The 22,306-nt window shown below is 47.1% G+C and overlaps 1 protein-coding gene across 1 annotated transcript in view; it reads right to left on the bottom strand.

Annotated features, from left to right (window-relative positions):
- Positions 1 to 283: 283 nt before the first annotated feature.
- Positions 284 to 22,306, bottom strand: part of LOC140396483 (uncharacterized) — a 183,343-nt gene continuing 161,320 nt past the window's right edge. The window contains exons 26-27 of the mRNA XM_072485151.1: positions 14,630 to 14,746; positions 284 to 715 (exon numbers count right to left, since the gene is read on the bottom strand). Coding sequence (XP_072341252.1) covers positions 537 to 715; positions 14,630 to 14,746 — 296 coding nt within the window. The 3' untranslated portion in view covers positions 284 to 536. The remainder of the gene's footprint in view (positions 716 to 14,629; positions 14,747 to 22,306) is intronic.

Here is a 22,306-nt window from a genome sequence, read left to right as displayed (position 1 = left end):
TCTCGGCACTACATGTGCCGGGAAACACGCGGCTAAAGGCGCTCGCTCGGGGACTTTGTTCCCTTTTGGGAAGAGCACGCCCGTAGTCTCCCAAACACAGAAATCTGGCCCATGTATTCCACAAACCATTTTGAATTTACTTTAAACAGAAAGTCACTTACATACTCAATCTGACGACAGTCAAGTAAAAAAGTGGTAATACTTTCATAAGCATGGCATACATGTTGTTCCACCCTTTCAAATTAACATGAAGGCCAACGCAGCCCAAATAAAAAACCCAAAATGCAAGGAAAAACAAAATATTTTAATAGTTTTTGCTGGTGTAAAGCTAGGGACAAAAAAAAAAAAATTAATCTCAATAAAATGAGAAACTGAAATTTAAGTATCAGCCAAACGTTACGGTAAGATTAACAAAATGTGTGAAAATCAAATATTTCTCAACATACTGATTGAATACCATTGCAGACATTTTTGCTGAATATACATGAATGTCTGTTATACTCTTCTTCCGTCTCTAGCAGAGATACAGAACACTCTCATGGTCGAAGTAACATTTTTTTTGAAACAGGATTTTGATACGACTGTACCCAAAAGCAAGGCTGGCTTAAAGTAGCCTGTTTCAATCGGATGATAGAAAACTGCTGACTTGTTTCTTTTATCTTCAGTTTTCTGTTAATATTTCGAACAAGGCTGCAAGACTGCTTGATTTCATAAGCTGGAAGACAAAGAAATACAGATAAGACAGACTGTCTGGTTCCAACTACATCAGAAGTAAACATTGAATTAATTTGCCATTCCTATGATTTTGTGCCATGTTTGCTACCAAATAAAAATAATGAACATCTTGAGAGCAGGAGATTGTCATGTGAACAGTGCAAAATGTTTATATTTTATCCTTAGACAATTGAAGCTTACTTTGAATAGAATGTGTGCACAGTAAACTCAAACTTGGCAGTGCTAGATATCATCAGGCATTCAAACTGAGAAATCACATGTTTGGCACAAGTACTTGCAGATCTAAATGGAGCATTTGCAATGAACAATTAAAAGGCAACTTATTTGATCGAAATCACATTTGTTTATATTACATTACTTAGTAATAAACACAAGTACTAAAAATGTCACAAATCAGTACAATTGTAAAACAAGAACAACAAAGAACAAAGAAATGTACAGCACAGGAACAGGCCCTTCGGCCCTCCAAGCCCGTGCCGACCATACTGCCCGACTAAACTACAATCTTCTACACTTCCTGGGTCCGTATCCTTCTATTCCCATCCTATTCATATATTTGTCAAGATGCCCCTTAAATGTCCCTATCGTCCCTGCCTCCACTACCTCCTCCGGTAGTGAGTTCCAGGCACCCACTACCCTCTGCGTAAAAAACTTGCCTCGTACATCTACTCTAAACTTTGCCCCTCTCACCTTAAACCTATGCCCCCTAGTAATTGACCCCTCTACCAACAGTTCAACCAATGTTTATGAATGCCGTATTTTCAAATCTCTACATTCTGCCAAAGTACAAAATTAATTTGTGTTGGGTTTTTTTTGCAGAAAACGGTGATTAAAAATAGTTCCGAAAAATGAATTTGGATAAACGGAAAACAAAGAGCTGGAAAGCGAAGGGAGAATCCCTTATGGGTCTCTTGGCAAAATAGCTCTAAAAAATGTACAAAATGGATCAACAGTTACTACAGTTAATAAACTATGTATAACGACAGTCATACAGAATCATTCAATTCAGCTAACCATCCCTACATATGTCCCACTGGCAGGACAAACCAGAGACAGCAGTGTGTCGTTCGGAGGAAGTGGCCCTGGGAGTCCTGAACATGACTCCAGATCCCACAAAAGGTTCATGGCATCAAGTCAAACATGGAAATGAAACCGCCTGCTGATTATCATGTCCCTCTTGAATCAGTGCTCCTCATGGTGAATGTCACTTGGAAGAATCATTGAGGGTAGCAAGGGCTCAGGATGAGTGGGGAACTCCAATGTTCATTACCAAGAGTAGCTTGTTAGCTGACCGAGGAACTCTAATATCCATTACTAAGAGTAGCTTGTTAGCTGTCCAAGTCCTGAAGAACATGTATACTTTTGAGAAAAAAATCTTTTATTGCATAAACTATTAAAAAAGTGCATTGCATGATAGTTTTTTTAAAAATTCGTTCATGGGACTTGGGGGTCGCAGGCTGTGGCAGCATTTATTGCCAATCCCCAATTGCCCTTGAAGGGGCAGTTAAGAGTCAATCACATTGCTGTGGGTCTGGGGTCACATGTAGGCCTGACCAGGTAAGGATGGCAGATTTCCTCCCCTAAAGGACATTAGTGAACCAGATGGCTTTTTATGACAATCAACAATGGTTTCATGGTCATCATTAAACTTTTAATTCCAGATATTTTATTGAGTTAAAATTCCATCAAAGTCCATCACCTGTCATGGTGGAATCCAGGGCCCCATATTATTACCCTGGGTCTCTGGATTACTAGTCTAGTGACAACACCACAATGCCACCACCTACCCTAAAGCTGACTTTGCATAAAGTGCAAATGAGTTCAGTTTCTTTCAACACAACGTGACACTGACAATTACAGCCTATATTTAGAATATTCATTCCATGTCAAAGATGCAATCCGAGGAATTTTACATGGTTGCCAATCTCTCAGTGTAGTACAGCAGGAGGGTCTTAGTGGCCTTTCCCCATTGTGGTTTTGTGGCAGCTACCTCAAGCTTACTGTGCCTTCAGCACAGAGTCCTGGATCTTGAAATGTGCCTGGCTACAAAGACTCTGAAAGCATTTTTGCACAGGAAGAACAGCAAGGTTCAGGCAGGCCAAAAGAACATTTTTCCACCAAGTCAAATGGTCTGTTATGAGCTAGCGTTTAGAAAACTCCAAAAGTATATCATGGTAGTTCACCTGACCTACAACTGTTTATCAATTTTGGTTACGGGGAGCACAAGGGCCTACCTTTCAGGTGTTATTCAACAGAGGCCTTAAGCACTTTTAATCAAAAACTAATTTTATTCTAAGAATGTAGTTAACATTTTTATATCAACTACAAACACACATACCCCACAGAGCCACAGTATTCTATGTATAACCCTGAATACATTTCCCCCTTTAAGCTGTCCCAATTCAGTAGCAAGATCCCATAAACCAGAAACCCCTTTTCAAAGGTGTGGCCCAGCACGCAAGACCTGGTGTGCACTCTTGTTTCCTTTTCAAAACAGCAGCTTTGAATTCCTTCCAGAAAGCAGTTATTTCTTTTCAAGTTATCACATAATCTGGAAACAGCTTTTAAAATGCAGAGAGAGACTCCAAGATACTTGTCTGTCTGAATACAGCAGCCAAATGTGAAAATGAAAGTAAAACTCAGAGCCACAGCCCAGCTCCACCCACACAATGACCTCACTGAAGTCATGTGATAAGACAAAACATTTCTTAAAGGGACATTCCCATGACAGGTCCTCCAGCTGAAACAGTTAATATTTATCTTGTCATGGTGGCATCCATGGGAACAGCACTTTCCAGGAGCTATTCAAGACGAACCGCTGCATAAACTGGTTTGCCCCAGACCTGCTTTGCAATGGATTATTTCAAAAGTTGATGGGTGACAGTCTCTTCCCCACCACAGTGTGGGACCAGCACAAGTAAGGACAAGTGCAAAGTTCCAGGTACACAGGAAGAAACTGCTGAGGAATGCCCTTCTCAGCATGATGCTAGCTACATCTTTCACGATGCAAGCTACATCTTGATGCTTGTTTGGAATTTCTGGCAATGGGGCATTCTTTTAAATGACTTTTCCCACAGGGCTTCAAGGACATTGCGTGTGGGCAACTGCTGGATGCACCTGGGGTCAAAGGTAGTTTTCTGCATAAACTTCTCCATGAGGGTAGGTGATATGGCTCAATCCAACTGAATGGAGTGTTCTGCGGCAATATGAAAAGACACCCACCGCAACATTTGGTAGAACCTCAGCAGTGACACTTGTTGTTTGCATACCAAGTTTCTGTGCATAACTTGATGCAAACAGATAAAAAGATGGCCATCAGAATGAGGGTCCCTGTGGACATGATCCATTTTTGACATCCAGATAAAGTACAATATGGCTACAGTGACTGCGATGGCATAATGGTGAGGTATGGGCCAGACCTGTGCCTCTTGAGCAACACCTGATGCCCAAGTTCTTATCACAATGGAAAGTGAACTTTTGTGAGGGCTACAAAGAATCCAGCACAAGATTGTAGAATCAAAAGAACTAATTTTATTTACAATTACATATATACACAACAACAGCAGTACTCCACCCCAGCACTGCTCACTCCTCTCTAGCTGGTTCCACACTGGTCAGCTCTAACTATGCAGGTGACTCTGCTGATGATTTCTCCACCTCCTCATTGGGGAAGCTCATACTCACTAAGGATTGTGGGATTGCCATTAGTCCCCGGCCAGTAGTAATTAGGCAGGTTATAATACCCCCCCCCCCCCCCCCCACCCCATGTCCAAGGAATCCACCGAAGACCCTGACGAAGGAGGGCATCGGACTCGTTTTACCGCAGGCCAGGCACCATTTGCACGAGGCACTGGATCGGGCGCCGTATAACGAGAAGCAGAACGGCGCTTCCGCGATGAACAGCGTAACGGCTCTACATCCACATGCCGTGAGACCGAGGACTCCCCGTCGGAGGCATACTGTGTCTCCGTCTCGAAGTCGGAGTCCGGAGTCCACTGCCTCAGTCATCTCAGCATCCCATCCTCGTCGGCAGTTTGTGAGGGCCACGAAGAATCCAGCACGAGTTTGTAGAATCGAAAGAAGTAACTTTATTTACAATTACACATATATATATATATATATATATATATACACACACTCCCTTATTGCTCACTCCTCTCTCGCTGGTTCCACACAAGCCAGCTCTATTTATGCAGGTGACTGCGAATGATTTCTCCTCATTGGGGAAGCTCATACTCACTAAGGATTGTGGGATTGCCATTAGTCCCCAGCCAGCAGTAATTAGGCAGGTTATAACAAGAGCATTGCTCCCACGTGTCATTACTCTTACCATGACAAAATGCCCCTTCTAGCTCTTTCACCCTCTTCGAACCATAACCATCACCTTCAGGTGATTTGACCCAATGGTGAAGGGGACAAAGAAATGTTTGGCCCAACATAGCCTCGCTCTTGCCGTGATTTACTTTGGCACTTGAGCTCAATCCAACTTTCTCCAAGAGGACAGCGCTCCTTTGAGGACAGAGAGTTAGCTGCATCACATGATCTGAATACAATCTTGTTTAGTTCCATGCTGAGCACAGAGGTAGCAGGCAGCACAAAAGATGTAACGAGCAGTGGTGACCTCACTTTGCTGATGTTACAATCAGATAAGGGAGGTGGGAGCACCAAGTTTGCGTACTGCCCACCTCCAGCCAAACCTACATGGGCATGTCATGAATTGTGACCCCAATACCCCAAAAAAAGGGCAAATAACTTTTTAGCCCAAGGTTTTTAATAAGATATCATATTTTGTTGAAAACGTAAATACACCTCACCATCTCGGGTCCTCAACTGACAACAGAGATGGCAAAACAAATAGTTGGGAGCTCAGGATCTGAGACATTAGTCACACATGAGCCGATCAATATCCTAGACACAAGTATAGCTGTGGTTTCATTCCTTGCTGCAAGAGGCTGGTGTTAGTGTCAGTTCCAATAAATCAGAGCCTCCATTTTGGTCAACTATACAACCTCAGTCATCTAGATGGAGAAGGTAAGTGACTCCATACATTCTTTCAGGAGGTTTCGTGGAAATAATACGAGTGATTTACTGTTCCAGTTGTGGGAAATTGCTCAATGCAGAGTGTCATCAATAAAGGCTAGGCTTTCCTTTGAGCATTTATATTACTGAATCTACAATCAGAGCCAGCAAGTCTGAAGTGATATGGGCAAGGACCAGGCTTTAGCATCATCAGTTAAAAATGACCTTGTGATTAATTCTGGAGTAGGTGTCTTTGACTCCAGAGGAATCCATTTATTTTCTAACACAGAAGTATGAAGTTGTCTCTCTGGCTAGCTCCAGCATAGAACATACAGTGCAGAAGGAGGCCATTTGGCCCATCGGGTCTGCACCGACCCACTTAAGCCCTCACTTCCACCCTAACCCCATAACCCAATGACCTTCCCTACCCTTTTTGGACACCATGGGCAATTTAGCATGGCCAATCCACCCAACCTGCATGTCTTTGGACTGTGGGAGGAAACTGGAGCACCCGGTGGAAACCCACGTGGACACGGGGAGAACGTGCAGACTCCACACAGACAGTGACCCAGCAGAGAATCGAACCTGGGACCCTGGCGCTGTGAAGCCACAGTGCTAACCACTGTTCTACCATGTGCTACCGTGCTGCAAAAATGACACTTTTATGTCGCATTTAAAACTTCATGAAGCCTGGAGAAGCAATCTAAATATCTATTATCAGGACAGTCTTCCAGCACACTGAATGGTTGTATCAATTCCTTCTGCATCTTTGGAAATTTCTTACCATATTGGACAATGAAGTCTATGCTGCATTTGATATAGAGATTAAAAGTGAGAATTATAATTTACTAAAATGCTACAAAATAAATAGGCTACAAAACACATGAGTGTTTAAAACATTCTGAATTTTCTCAAATTCCTTATTTCATTAAATTGCAATAAATTCTAAAGCAGAAACTTTAAAAAAATTATCTCTAAACTGTGTTCTCTATCTGCTTGTGAAAAAAATCTAAACACTGATACAAAGGCAATAATGCCTTTTGTGCAATATTCAAACATTGCAATTTGCAAAAAAAGAAGCACTTCACGCAAAAAGGTGATTGAGGTTTGGAACTCTCCCACAAACAGCAGTTGAAGCTAGAACAGTTGTTATAAATCTGAAATTTTTGTGAAGCGAAGATATTAAGGGATATGGGCCAAAGGCAGTTGTATGGAGCTAGGCCACAGATCAGCCATGATATCATTAAATGGTGAGACAGGCTCGAGGGCCTACTCCTGTTCCTATGTACCATAGCCAATAAAACAAAAGTCACCATTATATTAGCCATGTACTGCTGGCAGTAAACCATAGAACTCCTGAGCTGACAGTTTCTGGTCTCAGAATAGTGCCATAGAAAATGTGGGACAGTTTCCCCACTGCTTATCAAAAGGGACTTTGGGAGGAAACTGGAGCACTCGGAGGAAACCCACGCAGACATAGGGAGAATGTGTAGAGTCCACACAGACAGTGACTAAAGCCGGGAATCGAACCTGGGACCCTGGAGCTGTGAGGCAACTGTGCCAACCACTGTGCTACTGTGCCGTCCACCGGTTGCATTTGTTTTCGACTTGTGGCAGGGATGTGCAATAAATATTTGGCTTGCTAGTGAATGAATGAAAAAAAAACTGATTTCTTGCTCAATGATATATTTTCATGTCAAATGGCTTTCCTTGGGTCACTCTGATGAGGACCAGTGGTTGGCTGCCTCATGGGTATTATCAATCACATTTTGCGATTCCTGAACTAAAAGCTTGCTTTGAGGTGTGAAGGGATCAGGGCGGATGGATGCTGCTCTATGAAAGCATCATGTCATCTGCTCCGAAATCTTGTACACATCTACATAATCATCTTTTTCAGCTAACTCTGATGGAATGGAAAACGTTGCAGTTAATGAATAGTCCTGGATCATCTAATGATCTGGGGGTGCCTTAATTGGCACATGCAATTGATGATGCCCTGTCTACTTCAATGCCAGGAGTATACGAAACAAGGTAGGGGAACTGGCAGCGTGGGTTGGTACCTGGGACTTCGATGTTGTGGCCATTTCGGAGACATGGATAGAGCAGGGATAGGAATGGATGTTGCAGGTTCCGGGGTTTAGGTGTTTTAGTAAGCTCAGAGAAGGAGGCAAAAGAGGGGGAGGTGTGGCACTGCTAGTCAAGAGCAGTATTACGGTGGCGGAGAGGATGCTAGATGGGGACTCTTCTTCCGAGGTAGTATGGGCTGAAGTTAGAAACAGGAAAGGAGAGGTCACCCTGTTGGGAGTTTTTTTATAGGCCTCCTAATAGTTCTAGGGATGTAGAGGAAAGGATGGCGAAGATGATTCTGGATATGAGCGAAAGTAATAGGGTAGTTATTATGGGAGACTTTAACTTTCCAAATATTGACTGGAAAAGATATAGTTCGAGTACAATAGATGGGTCGTTTTTTGTACAGTGTGTGCAGGAGGGTTTCCTGAAACAATATGTTGACAGGCCAACAAGAGGCGAGGCCACGTTGGATTTGGTTTTGGGTAATGAACCAGGCCAGGTGTTGGATTTGGAGGTAGGAGAGCACTTTGGGGACAGTGACCACAATTCGGTGACGTTTACGTTAATGATGGAAAGGGATAAGTATACACCGCAGGGCAAGAGTTATAGCTGGGGGAAGGGCAATTATGATGCCATTAGACGTGACTTGGGGGGGATAAGGTGGAGAAGTAGGCTGCAAGTGTTGGGCACACTGGATAAGTGGGGCTTGTTCAAGGATCAGCTACTGCGTGTTCTTGATAAGTATGTACCGGTCAGACAGGGAGGAAGGCGTTGAGCGAGGGAACCGTGGTTTACCAAGGAAGTGGAATCTCTTGTTAAGAGGAAGAAGGAGGCCTATGTGAAGATGAAGTGTGAAGTTTCGGTTGGGGCGATGGATAGTTACAAGGTAGCGAGGAAGGACCTAAAGAGAGAGCTAAGACGAGCAAGGAGGGGACATGAGAAGTATTTGGCAGGAAGGATCAAGGAAAACCCAAAAGCTTTCTATAAGTATGTCAGGAATAAGTGAATGACTAGGGAAAGAGTAGGACCAGTCAAGGACAGAGATGGGAAATTGTGTGTGGAGTCTGAAGAGATAGGCGAGATACTAAATGAATATTTTTCGTCAGTATTCATTCAGGAAAAAGATAATGTTGTGGAGGAGAATGCTGAGCCCCAGGCTAATAGAATAGATGGCATTGAGGTACGTAGGGAAGAGGTGTTGGCAATTCTGAACAGGCTGAAAATAGATAAGTCCCCGGGACCTGATGGGATTTATCCTAGGATTCTATGGGAGGCCAGGGAAGAGATTGCTGGACCTTTGGCTTTGATTTTTATGTCATCATTGGCTACAGGAATAGTGCCAGAGGACTGGAGGACAGCAAATGTGGTCCCTTTGTTCAAAAAGGGGAGCAGAGACAACCCCGGCAACTATAGACCGGTGAGCCTCACGTCTGTAGTGGGTAAAGTCTTGGAGGGGATTATAAGAGACAAGATTTATAATCATCTAGATAGGAATAATATGAGCAGGGATAGTCAGCATGGCTTTGTGAAGGGTAGGTCATGCCTCACAAACCTTATTGAGTTCTTTGAGAAGGTGACTGAACAGGTAGACGAGGGTAGAGCAGTTGATGTGGTGTATATGGATTTCAGCAAAGCATTTGATAAGGTTCCCCACGGTAGGCTATTGCAAAAAATACGGAGGCTGGGGATTGAGGGTGATTTAGAGATGTGGATCAGAAATTGGCTAGCTGAAAGAAGACAGAGGGTGGTGGTTGATGGGAAATGTTCAGAATGGAGTACAGTCACAAGTGGAGTACCACAAGGATCTGTTCTGGGGCCGTTGCTGTTTGTCATTTTTATCAATGACCTAGAGGAAGGCGCAGAAGGGTGGGTGAGTAAATTTGCAGACGATACTAAAGTCGGTGGTGTTGTCGATAGTGTGGAAGGATGTAGCAGGTTACAGAGGGATATAGATAAGCTGCAGAGCTGGGCTGAGAGGTGGCAAATGGAGTTTAATGTAGAGAAGTGTGAGGTGATTCACTTTGGAAGGAATAACAGGAATGCGGAATATTTGGCTAATGGTAAAGTTCTTGAAAGTGTGGATGAGCAGAGGGATCTAGGTGTCCATGTACATAGATCCCTGAAAGTTGCCACCCAGGTTGATAGGGTTGTGAAGAAGGCCTATGGAGTGTTGGCCTTTATTGGTAGAGGGATTGAGTTCCGGAGTCGGGAGGTCATGTTGCAGCTGTACAGAACTCTGGTACGGCCGCATTTGGAGTATTGCGTACAGTTCTGGTCACCGCATTATAGGAAGGACGTGGAGGCTTTGGAGCGGGTGCAGAGGAGATTTACCAGGATGTTGCCTGGTATGGAGGGAAAATCTTATGAGGAAAGGCTGATGGACTTGAGGTTGTTTTCGTTGGAGAGAAGAAGGTTAAGAGGAGACTTAATAGAGGCATACAAAATGATCAGGGGGTTGGATAGGGTGAACAGTGAGAGCCTTCTCCCGCGGATGGATATGGCTGGCACGAGGGGACATAACTTTAAACTGAGGGGTAATAGATATAGGACAGAGGTCAGAGGTAGGTTCTTTACGCAAAGAGTAGTGAGGCCGTGGAATGCCCTACCTGCTACAGTAGTGAACTCGCCAACATTGAGGGCATTTAAAAGTTTATTGGATAAACATATGGATGATAATGGCATAGTGTAGGTTAGATGGCTTTTGTTTCGGTGCAACATCGTGGGCCGAAGGGCCTGTACTGCGCTGTATTGTTCTATGTTCTATGTTCTATGTACATGTGAGAAGCTGGCTAGAATTGAAAACTTGGAATGCCCACTCACTCTGACTGGCAACATTAGTGACAAAGTTTACATAATTGCCTGATCTGACAAAAATAAACCTCACCTGTCTTATGCATTTGTGGGTTGTTATTGTGAGATCCTACAACTGTCTCCAAATGAATCTAGGTTGAAGGAGAGAGTGACTTTGACAGTGATAGTACATCATTTGGTGCATTGGCAGCCCCTCGCTATCCAGGAGACTTAAAGAATGGGATTCTCCCTCCCCTCCACCCCCGTCTCCAGTGGGAAGGAATTACGGCGGGGCAGACAATTTAACGGGAGTTTTTAAATGGCTTTTATGCCAGCAGGATTTCCCGGTCAGATTGTCACCGTCCACCTACCAACAGGGTTCCCCTCATGCAAAGTCAAGAAGCCAATTACCATACATTTATACATCATTGGCAGACATCCCCGCTGTATTACCCCCCTTCTCCCCCCACATTAGGAATCTACCCCCTCCCCCCCACTGATTACACATTACGTCGGCGGGGTTTACAACAGGTCTGGACAAGCGGGAACTCCGCCAGCATGATGTCATAGGACCTGCCTCTGTGGCTGGGTTGTCCATTCTAGAGACTGGGTTGTCCATTCTAGAGACTAAGTCCCCATGCCGGTAAAATCGTTGTGATTCCGGGGGGCCACTGGAGAATTGCCGGGTCTGTGGCCCCGCAGGCGCACAGCGGCGGCCTGCAGCAGTCGCGCCGTGCTTCATTGCGGGTGCCGCTTGCGGACCCGGGCTTGCAAAATAGTCCCTCCCCCCCACCCCCCTTCGGCCGGCTCACGCCTCACCACAGTGCCCCCAGCCCCGAATATGTCCACCACTATCCGCGGATCGGCCCTCCTCAGACTGTGGCGGCACTGGACTGAGTCCACAGTCTCCACGCTGAGTTCCCAACGGGTGAGACCACACGTGTCCCGCGCCGTCAGGAACTCGGCCGGTCGCGGAGCATGCTCGGAGGCCGTGGGTACGTGGCGCGGTGTACTCTACAAGTACGCCGCTTTGGAGGGGGCTGAGCATCACGGAAGCGGCGCTGCCCCCCCTCGATTCTGTCGGGAATTTGGATTCTCCGGCCAGTCACCGAACGCGATTTTGGCGGCAACCGGCGAATCCAGCGCCTTATCTTTTTTGTATTTGAAAATACGGCAGGAAAACCCAGCAAAGCAACCAGCGGACTGCCCGCCGCTTTTCGCACCCGAGACAACACTTAGGAAACAAAAGTGAGAAAAAGTGAAAAGATTCTGTCCCAATTGTCTGACACCATGGCCGGGATTTTCCCATCCCACCCTTGCTGGAAATCGGCATGGGCAGGATGGGAAAATTTGGAACACGAAAAGTCTGTTGATTTCAGTTGGGAACGTCATGTCAGCCACCCTACCAGACACAACATCCTGACCTTTCAGATACATGTCGAGGAAACCTATCCTCTGCCTATAGAGCCTGGGATTTCCAGTACAGTTTCCTGAAAATTGCATTTCTTTATCCCCTTTCTCTTATGGAACAACAGGTTTGTAAGAAAGAGTCTGCTGCTGCTCTTGCTCCTGTTGGTGCTCATCTGCTAGCCTCATCTGGAGCTCCAAAGTAAAACAACATAAGCAACACCCATGTTAATCTACTTCGAAGTGGAGATCAGGGGCGCATTCTCCGACCCCCCGCCGGGTCGGAGAATGGCCGCTGGCCGCCGTGAATCCCGTCCCCACCCCCGCCGAAGTCTCCGGTACCGGATATTCGGCGGGGGCGGGAATCGGGCCACGGCGGTTGGCGGGACCCCCCGCTGGATTCTCCGGCCCAGATGGGCCGACGTCCCGCCCAGGAATTGCCTGTCCCGCCGACGTAAATCAAACCTGGTATTTACCGGCGGGACCAGGCGGCGTGGGCGGGCTCCGGGGTCCTGGGGGGGGGGGGGGGGGGGGGCGCGGGGCGATCTGACCCCGGGAGGTGCCCCCACGGTGGCCTGGCCCGCGATCGGGGCCCACCGATCCGTGGGCGGGCCTGTGCCGTGGGGGCACTCTTTCCCTTCCGCCTCCGCTACGGCCTCCACCATGGCGGAGGCGGAAGAGACTCTCCCCACTGCGCATGCGCGGGAAACTGACAGCGGCCGCTGACGCTCCCGCGCATGCGCCGGGAAACTGACAGCGGCCGCTGACGCTCCCGCGCATGTGCCGCATTTCCGCGCCAGCTGGCGGGGCAACAAAAACCATTTCCGCCAGCTGGCGGGGCGGAAATCCCTCCGGCGTCGGCCTAGCCCCAACATTGAGGAGCATTCCGCACCTTTGGGCCGGCGCGATGCCCGTCTGATTGGCGCCGTCTTTGGCGCCAGTCGGCGGACATCCCGCCGTTGGGGGAGAATTTCGCCCCAGGTGTACAAACCAAATTGTGAATGTAATCTCTCAGCACAAGTATTATGAACTGAGCCTTTCACATAATCAGGCAAGAAAACAGCTCTGACGTTTTCGCATTTATTGCCATATTTCCGTGTTAGGTCTTCAAACCCCTCAACTGCCATTAAATTCCTGCTGTACTTTCACAGGAGTGTTCCAGAAAGCCCAGGAAACCCGTACACTCAGTTAAATTCCAATGCCACACTAATATCACAGTAATTGAGCAAATAAGATCAATGAAATTGCCGATTGCATTTAAATGTGGAAGTCGACAGGTTTCAGCTGGATTCCCGACATGCTGTCAATTTCCATACTTTTCATCCCCTGTACTTGCTCCAAAAGACAATGGATTCTACAAATAAAAAAAGTCACCCCCTGGGCCTCTGCTTGTGGATCTCTCTGGGTGCCTAGCATCATTATAAATTGTATATTGGAAATGATCAATGGTAATAGCACGGTTCAATGCTACTGATATTAAATAGCAGGGACAATAAACCTGATATGGCTCAACTGAAGGATTGTTCCACTAACAGTTAACCAAGCTCAAATAGTTCTGGTATAGATTTTCACATAACCACCATTACTCATGTTCTTTTTTTGCACTTTGATTGGAATCTTTGGATCACAAACTAATTACTGCAGCCAACTGCAGTTTACTGTGGAAGTATTGATTTCTAAAGTCAAAGGTTTATGAAATACAACAAAGTCCATTCCATTACTATATTTCTCCTCAGTTGACAGTACATATTAGTACATTGTAAATTACATCAGAATGAACTAATTTGTTCAATTTACATATTTCTCTTAATGTTTCGGAGAATATATTCCAAAATATATTTTTGGATATAGACATCAGTGCTGAGGAATGAAACTTGTTCCATTTTATTAATACTCCATGTCTCAGCAGTAAGAGCTCATCAGTTAGGTACAGCAATAGCCACATAAGAAATGTTTTTTTATTATTGTGTTGTGGCAATCGATTTTAATCTCAACCTCAAACAAGCAGGATCTATACATCAGGCAGAGGGAAAAATACTTCAGCTCGTTGACTTCATGCCAGGTGACAAAGTGTTCTAACCCACTCTATCACCTAGTCCTTTTTGGTTTCTTATTGGTGACAGCTGTGACTCAGTCAGCAGCACTATCACCTCTTGACTCACAAGCTCCTGCGTTCAAGTCCCACTCAAGCACAAAAAATAAAGTTGGCACTCTTTGTACTGAACTGTCAGAGGTGCCATCTCTTGGAGGAGGAGTTAGACTATTACTGTCTACTATCTCAGGTAAAAAAATTCCATGTACACAAATTAGCTGTTCAGTTTCCTACATTAAAGCAGTAACTACACTTTTGCTGTGACATTCTAATAAATGCAAATCTTTTTTTATGAATAGCAAATTAGAATAAAATATAGAACCACATTCCAGAACATGTAATTATTATGTTTTACTTTCCCCTTGAGAAATATATATTAATGATAGAGTATAATGCAATACTGTAAAGAATTATGCTCCCATAAAATAACAAAAGCAAATGTAAATGCATAGAAGTCTTCAGGGAAAAATAAATAAAAAGCTGATTATATATTGTATAGTAGTAAATGCTACGTACCCTTTAATAAAGCAATTATCTCTTTTGTAAAACAACCACTCTCAATCCATTCGTGATAATCTTGAATTAAATCAAAGGCACTAACACCGTCATTGTTCTTTTGCTTTATATCTGCCCCTAGAGAAAAATAAAATGTCTGTGTAAGCTGGAAGTGTCACATCTCTTGACTGTGTTCTTTAAAATCTACTTCACCCAGATTTCATATGATGATCGCTTTGCTATGTTGGAGCAGTTGTGACCAGTACCTCTTAATTCTAGTAGGTATATCATACAGGAAAAAAAATGAAATGTTGCAGATTATCTGGACAGAGCATAAAAATGTTAAACAAGAAATCACAAAATTTAATTTAGCACACAAAAAAAAAATCCAGGTTGATAATACAAATCCCAGCCTGTTAATGTCTTGGAAGGTTTTCCCAGTGCTAGAAGACCATAAGATATAGGAGTTGAATTGGGCCATTCAGCCCATCTGCTCCGCCATTCGATCATGGCTGATATTTTTCTCATCCCCATTTTCCTGTCTTCTCCCCATAACCCCTGATCCCTTTATTAATCAAGAACCTATCTATCTCTGTCTTAAAGGCACTCAGTGACTTGACCTCCACAGCCTTCTGCGGCAATCAGTTCTACAGATTTACCATCCTCTGGTTGAAGACATTCCTTCTCATCTCAACTTCTACACAATCGTCCCTTCAGTCGGAGGCTGTGCCCTTGGGTTCTCGTCCTCCTCCTGGTGTCCAAATCTTGTGGAACATAGAACATGCAGTGCAGAACATACAGTGCAGGAGGCCATACGGCCCATCGAGTCTGCACCGACCCAAAGCCCTCACTTCCACCCTATCCCCTGAACCAAATAACCCCTTCTAACCTATTTGGACACTAAGGGGCAATGAAGCTTGGCCAATCCATCTAACCTGCACGTCTTTGGACTGTGGGCGGAAACCGGAGCACCCGGAGGAAACCCACACAGACATGGGGAGAACGTGCTGACTCCGCACAGACTGTGACCCAGCAGGGAATCGAACCTGGGACCCTGGCACTGTGAAGCCACGGTGCTAACCACTATGCTACCATGCTGTATAAACATCTTCTCCACGGCCAATATATCTAGCTACCATGCTGTATAAACATCTTCTCCACGTCCAATATATCTAGACCTCTCAGTATTCTGTAAATTTCAATGAGATCCCTCCTCATCCTCTTCTAAACTCCATCGAGTACAGACCCAGAGCCCTCAACCACTCCTCACATGACAAGTTCTTCATTCCCGGGATCATTCTTGTGGACATCCTCCAAGACTAGCACATCCTTCCTTCGAAGCGGGGCCTAAAACTGCTCACAATATTCCAAATGGGGTCTCACCAGAGTCTGAAACAGCCTCAGCAGTACATCCCTGCTCTTCTATTCTAGCCCTCTAGACATGAATGTATTCTAGCCCTCTTGAAATGAATGCGAACATATTGCATTTGCTTTCCTATCTACCAACTGAACCTGCATGTTAACCTTATGATAATACTGAACAAGGACTCCCAAGTCACTTTGCGTGTTGAATTTCAGAAGCATTTCTCCATTTAGAAAATAGTCTATGCTTCTATTCTTCCTACCAAAGTGCATAACCTCACACCTTGCCACATTTTATTCCATCTGTCACTTCTTAGCCCACTCTCCTAGCCTGTCCAAGTCCTTTTGCAGCATCCCCGCTTCCTCAACGCTATCTCAGTTCCTTCTTCCAGATCGTTAATATATGGTGGCGATTCTTTGGCTTCATTGGAAGAGCATATCGCAGCCAGAGAATCCTGGGAGAGGATCTCTCGCAGGCTTCCCAACCACCTCGGTGCCTCCGCGCCTCGCAGAATTCATCAAGTCCCGTGAGACGCCGGATTTGGAGCTCAGCACAAAAGGGGCGGAAGTTAGTTGCAAACCTACTTAAGGCCTACTTACCGGGATACATCAGCCTCCCTCAATTCTCCGGCCTCCCAATAGAGGCTGCAGCTGAGCGCCGATAAACGCTGGTGCACAAGAACATGGACCAGGTGGGACAGTACCCGGGGGGTCTCCGAGGCCATTGGAGACCCTTGGGTGGTCAAGGTCAGTGCAGGGTGGCCCCTTTGTCCTCCTGGAATGTGGGCACCTTGGCACTTCCCAGCTGGCACCTGAGCACTGCTGCCATGGCACTGCCAAGGTAAGCTGGCTGGAGCACTGCCTGGGTGCCAGGGTTGCACTGCCAAGGGTCAGGGCCGAGGTGGGGCCATGCCCATGAAAGGAGGGTGGGTGTGTGCAGGGCAGGCAAATAGGGGCCCCTGGAAGGGAAGGGGTGCTGTAAGTGGGCTTGGGGAGGCCTTGGAAGAGGTGGGGCCTCTCAGGTTCCCCGCAGCGAGCTGTCCTCACTTGGGTAGTGGGGTAGTTTGTGGGGGGAGGGTCACGTTGCCCATGGGTGGGGTGTGTGGGGGATCCAAAGCTTACTTAGAGATTGGGGCACGCTTTCAAATGGCATCTCGATCTTGGCGTTCAACTCCCCAGTGCTAAAAGAAATTCGAGGGCCGTGATTCTCCCCCAAAATTTCGAAGTTAATTTGTGACGGGTTTTTCAGTTAGTTTCCCACTGGTCGGTTCGGCGGGTTCCCCATCCGTATTCAATGATACTTCGTAACTTTTTTGGGCCCCGGGGAGTTTCTCACCGGTTTAGCCCATATTTTAGGGTGGGATTCTCCGGGCCCATTCGCTTGGCGACTGGAGAATCCCGGCCGAGGTCAAAGGATTTTTCCATTGTCGACGTCTCGCCTGTGGCGTTCTTGCGGCAGACGGAAGAATCCAGCTCTTAGAACTTTTTTCAAGCACTGGGGAGCTGAACTGAGATGTCGGAATCGGAACTCCACCCCAAATGGGCATGACCAAAAGCTGCTCCCGGAAGTAGGTCGTAAACCTACTTACGTCCTATCTGCCCGGGATCCTCCGGCCTCCCTGGATTCTCTGGCCTCCCCAGGGAGGCTGCAGCTGAGTGTTGATCAGTGCTGGTCCATGGTGCTGAATAGAATTCTAAGGGCAGAATTGTCCGGAACACATTCTAAGCGTGATAGTGAGTGGGAATTGACAAAGGCCTCCCAACGCTCAGCCCAGCAAGGCCGGCAAACCCATTCAACGTTAATTGGTCCACTTAACGAGGCACCACAGGCTTCTCATCACAAATGAAGGTTTGCCAGCTAATTCACTGGGACTGCGCTCGCCAGCGCCCCACTAACAAGGTCGAGCAGCAAGCTGCACTTGCTCAGCCAACCCCAGCCAGATCTCAACAATGGCACCCAGGAGACCGGCCTGAAGATTCGGAGATGCTGACCTAAGGAGGCTCCTAGAATCAGTGGAGGCCAGGAGGGATGTCCTGTTAACCCGAAGGTCCGGTAGAGTTCAGTCACAAAGCAGCCAGTGGTGCCTGGAATGAGGTAGCTTGGGGGGCTGTGGTGGTGCCTGAAATGAGGTAGCGGCGGCTGCCAGCTTGGGGAGTGTGACCGGGAGGACTGGCCTTCTGTGCCTGAAAAAGGTCAACGATCTACACAGGGCAGCACGAGTTAGTAGACTCCAATTCCGCCCCCCTGCCCCTCCCCTCCCCCTCCGAACTCCCCATGCGACCCCGTCCCTTCTTCCACCCCCCTTTCTCCTCTCCACCCCCCCCTCACACCTCCTCTCCCACCACTGTGAACCACATGTGAGGCCAACAATGCTATCTCTGTGTCCCCTCAGGAAAAGCTCTCCCATAATTGTCAGGAGAGGGCCCGGACTGGCGGAAGGGTGTGGATTTAAGAATCCTCACCTCCTTCGAGGTCAGCCGGACGTCGCAGAGATGCGGAACCACCGGGCTCCACCCGGAGGACCTGTCAAACGCGAATAACGATTGCCTTATTGACAGACCCATCCCTCAACATGTCCACATCTACATTCTCCCGCGGGTCTACCAGCTGATGGCATGGTCCATCCCGGGACACACATCCCCTGACTTTGAGGAGAACGCCTCGGAGGAGATTTCCATGGATGCAACCATAAATGTGGCACAGTTGTCACTCCCATCCTCCACCAGCACAGATACACACTTATCGATGGGACTTGTTAGTGGACAGGCTTCTGGGGCACAATCTGGTGAGCACCACACTGTTGATGATGCATATCAGGTGGAGGCAGGAACCCCCAGGCAAGACAGCAGTCAGAGGCCTGCTGGATCCCAGGAGCCAGCTGGGACCCCAGATCCCTGAGGGCACTGATTGGGAGGAAGGAGTGCCGGGTGCCAAGCACCTCTCATGGTCTGGGGATATTGGCCACCAGCTCCCCAGAGTTCCACCCCTCTGATGAGGTCACATCTCGCAGTCGGCACACAAAACAGGACAGCACGGCTGTGCATGTGCCACAGACAAGGGAGCCGGCCCCAGAGGACATCCACCAGGGGCATCGTAGGCCATGGGACGAAGTAAGCAGCAGGCTGCCTCCACCTCTGAAGTGCATCATGGGAAACAGCAAGATGTAATGGTCGAGCTGGGGAGGGCCAAGCACATTGAGGACCACTGAGGGCACCGAAGGAGGGGATGGGCGGCAGAATCGGGAGTGGGGTTTCAACAACACATTAAACACACTTTTGAAAAACCATTGATGCCTCGGTCACTTCTTTACGCAATGTGGCGACGACCCTCGGACCCTTTGTCCATCTCTCCAGGCACCCCCCACCCCAATGACAGCCTACTCCTGTGGAGGGCCTCCACCGAGCACTGGAGTGGCAAGTCCAGCACCCCCGTGCTCTTTGCCTGTGAGCAAAGATGGCTACTCACCTTCTCGGCTCCACACTGAAGCCATTCCACCAGGTTCACATTTTTCAAAAGGAGTACTAATGGCGCCAACATGACCACTTGCTTGGAGGCCGCTGGATATGGGGTCGCTCCAGTTAATTGGATGGAAATGGGGCTTAAGTGGCGACGATTGATTTCTCGCCACACTTTGGCGAGATCCCGATTTCACTTACGGGAGCAGGCCGTTTGGCATCGCAAACTGTTTGGCGCCTCTCCCGCTAATCATCGGCCTCGTTACGCTTGAGCGAGAGCATAAGGAGGCCGGAGAATCGCGCCCCAAGTGTGGGCTAAACCAGTGAGAAACGCCCAGGGCCGAAAAAGTGACTAAGTGTCATTTTCACCACCCATCACTCCTCCAACCTCCCAGAGGCCCCTACTTACCTACAATCCCCCTCCCTTCAAACGCCCCATCCACCCTCATTTCATGGGCATGGCCCCCTTAGCTTCCTGGTGGTGCGTCTGGAAAGGGACATGGAAATAAAAGTCAGTCACGTCATAACTTCCCAAATGATTATGGTAGGATTGTGGAGTGAACACAGAACGTGGCATCACACAGCGGGGAGCAGACTACAGTTTGGCGGCAACAGTAAAGGAGAGGAGTGTGGCCACGCGGCTGCGCAGTTGGGTGCAAGCAGCTGTGGGTTTGACAGGAGAAGGCGTTCCTGCCCGGGTTATGGCCACAGTATGCTGAACCTGGGCTCCGTAACCGATAACTGGTTTGTAACCAGAGAGAAGTTGGGGGGGAACCCATTGTGTGTGTGTGTGTGTGTATACTTTGTTTAACAGGAATGCATTATCGAGCCTTGTGGGTTGGGCGAGTGTGAAATGTTGAACAGGGCCATCCAGCACCAGATAAATACACACCAGTGGCGGACTTACACTCATCATAGCCACCTCTCAGTATGGGACTTCTCCATTGGTTGGGGCCCCAAATTGCAGCGCAGCGTGTTGCATGACAAGTCCGCCTCTGGCATGAACAGTATCCAAAAATGGAAAACAGTTAAGTGAGTGGGACTGCAGCAAGCGGGACCCCAAGGATTCGCAACTTGCCTGTTTCTCTTGAGATTGCCCGTCCGTCACTCATTCCCCTTCTGCCTGCAGGCTTCTAAAGTGTGGTGTGACCACCTCTCTATAATATACTTATCCACAGCTTTGCTGATTGCCACAGTGACTCAGTTGCAATTGAAGCTCTGAAACCCAGAGTTCATGTTCATCAGCTGATGATATTTCCTGCACATATGTTCACCTGACACTGGCAGCATCTGCGACCTCCCACATATTACAGGACATGCATTTCACATGACTGAGCTGCCCTGCCATGACTTTGAATTACTTCCCTTATTGCTTTTATTTACTTACGTTATTTTACTTGGCCTTGTAACTCACAGCATGGCACAAACCTCACTCTCCCTTCCCTAGCCTTCTGTTACACAGTACTCTGACCAACAAACCTTCCAGTTGCACCTCTTAATTTTCCATCTAACAAGCTACGATTGACACTTATTTTATTGCAATCTCACACACGCCCTTCTATCCGGTCCTCGCACAGAACCACAATGAGACGCAGAGAGCCAGTGACGGGTCTCCCAGTCACAGCGGTGGAGGAGGGCCCTTTGGTGATAAACTGGATTTCCATTTGTTTGGGCATTGGTGATGGAGGTTTCACCTAGCTATGTGGTGACAATTAAATATCACACTGCCACATGGCATACAACACTCACTCATGTACATTTTATGCCATCAGTCATAGAAATATAATGACCTGCACAATGATGACTCAGAATCCTTTCACCTCATCAATTTTATTCCAGGACTCCAATTGCACACATGCCTTACAAACATCTCTTAGTCAGTGATTCTGGGAAGGAGGATGAAGACTTCTCGGAGAAGTTACTCACGCTTGAGGATTCACCCTCCAGCAGCTCAAATACACACACCCCAGTGCAGATTCCTGACGTCATATAGGCAAGTGCACATCACAAGTGAGCACAAGCAGGTGGTGGAGAATGCCTGCAAGAGGGCACAGGATGCCCCAAGCTCTATCCAACTTGATGCAGGTGCTGAACCTCAGGAGTCACCGATAAAGAAAACTATCTTGTAGCAGCAGCAGAAAATGTTTAAGTTTCTTAGCCTTTCCAAAGATAATGTGCATGGCTGGAAAGAGATTGAAGTAGTGTGTCGGAGTTCCAGGGTGTCTAAGGCCTTTACACTCATGTATACTTATTTCAGATCAGCCATAATCTTTTTGAATGGCTGAGCAAGCTCGAAGGGCCGAGTGGCCTACTCCTGCTCTGAATTCATATGTTCGTATGAACTGCATCCATTGAAGAAGTGGAAAATCCCTCATCCATCGTGATAGGGCGGCACGGTAGCACAGTGGTTAGCACTGTTGATTCACAGTGCCAGGCACCCGGATTAGGTTTCCTGTTTGGGTCACTGTCTGTGCGGAGTCTGCATATTCAGCCAGTGTCTGCGTGGGTTTCCTCCGGGTGCTCCGGTTTCCTCCCACAAGTCACGAAAGACGTGCCGGTTAGGGGAATTGGACATTCCGAATTCTCCCTCTGTGTACTCGAACAGGCGCCAGAGTGTGGTGACTAGGGGCTTTTCACAGTAACTTCATGGCATTGTTAATGTAAGTCTATTATTATTATTAGCAGAACAGCATGTCAGCTATATGGTGCCCCAGATTCATTAAAGAGTAGAGAGATATTTTAAATATTTTAATGCAAAAAGCAAATGGCAATAATTGGTGGATGTTGTAATAATTCAATTTTAATGCATATGTCACCTAGTGATTTGAGCATGAAACTTTTGTTTCATCTCAAGTGAGGTCAAGACAGGCAAGATCTGTC

Source organism: Scyliorhinus torazame, chromosome 19 (assembly GCF_047496885.1).
Source record: "Scyliorhinus torazame isolate Kashiwa2021f chromosome 19, sScyTor2.1, whole genome shotgun sequence".
Classification (NCBI taxonomy): Eukaryota; Metazoa; Chordata; class Chondrichthyes; order Carcharhiniformes; family Scyliorhinidae; genus Scyliorhinus; species Scyliorhinus torazame.
The sequence above is the reverse complement of the archived record's forward strand: the minus strand, read 5'-3'. Positions and strand labels throughout refer to the sequence as shown.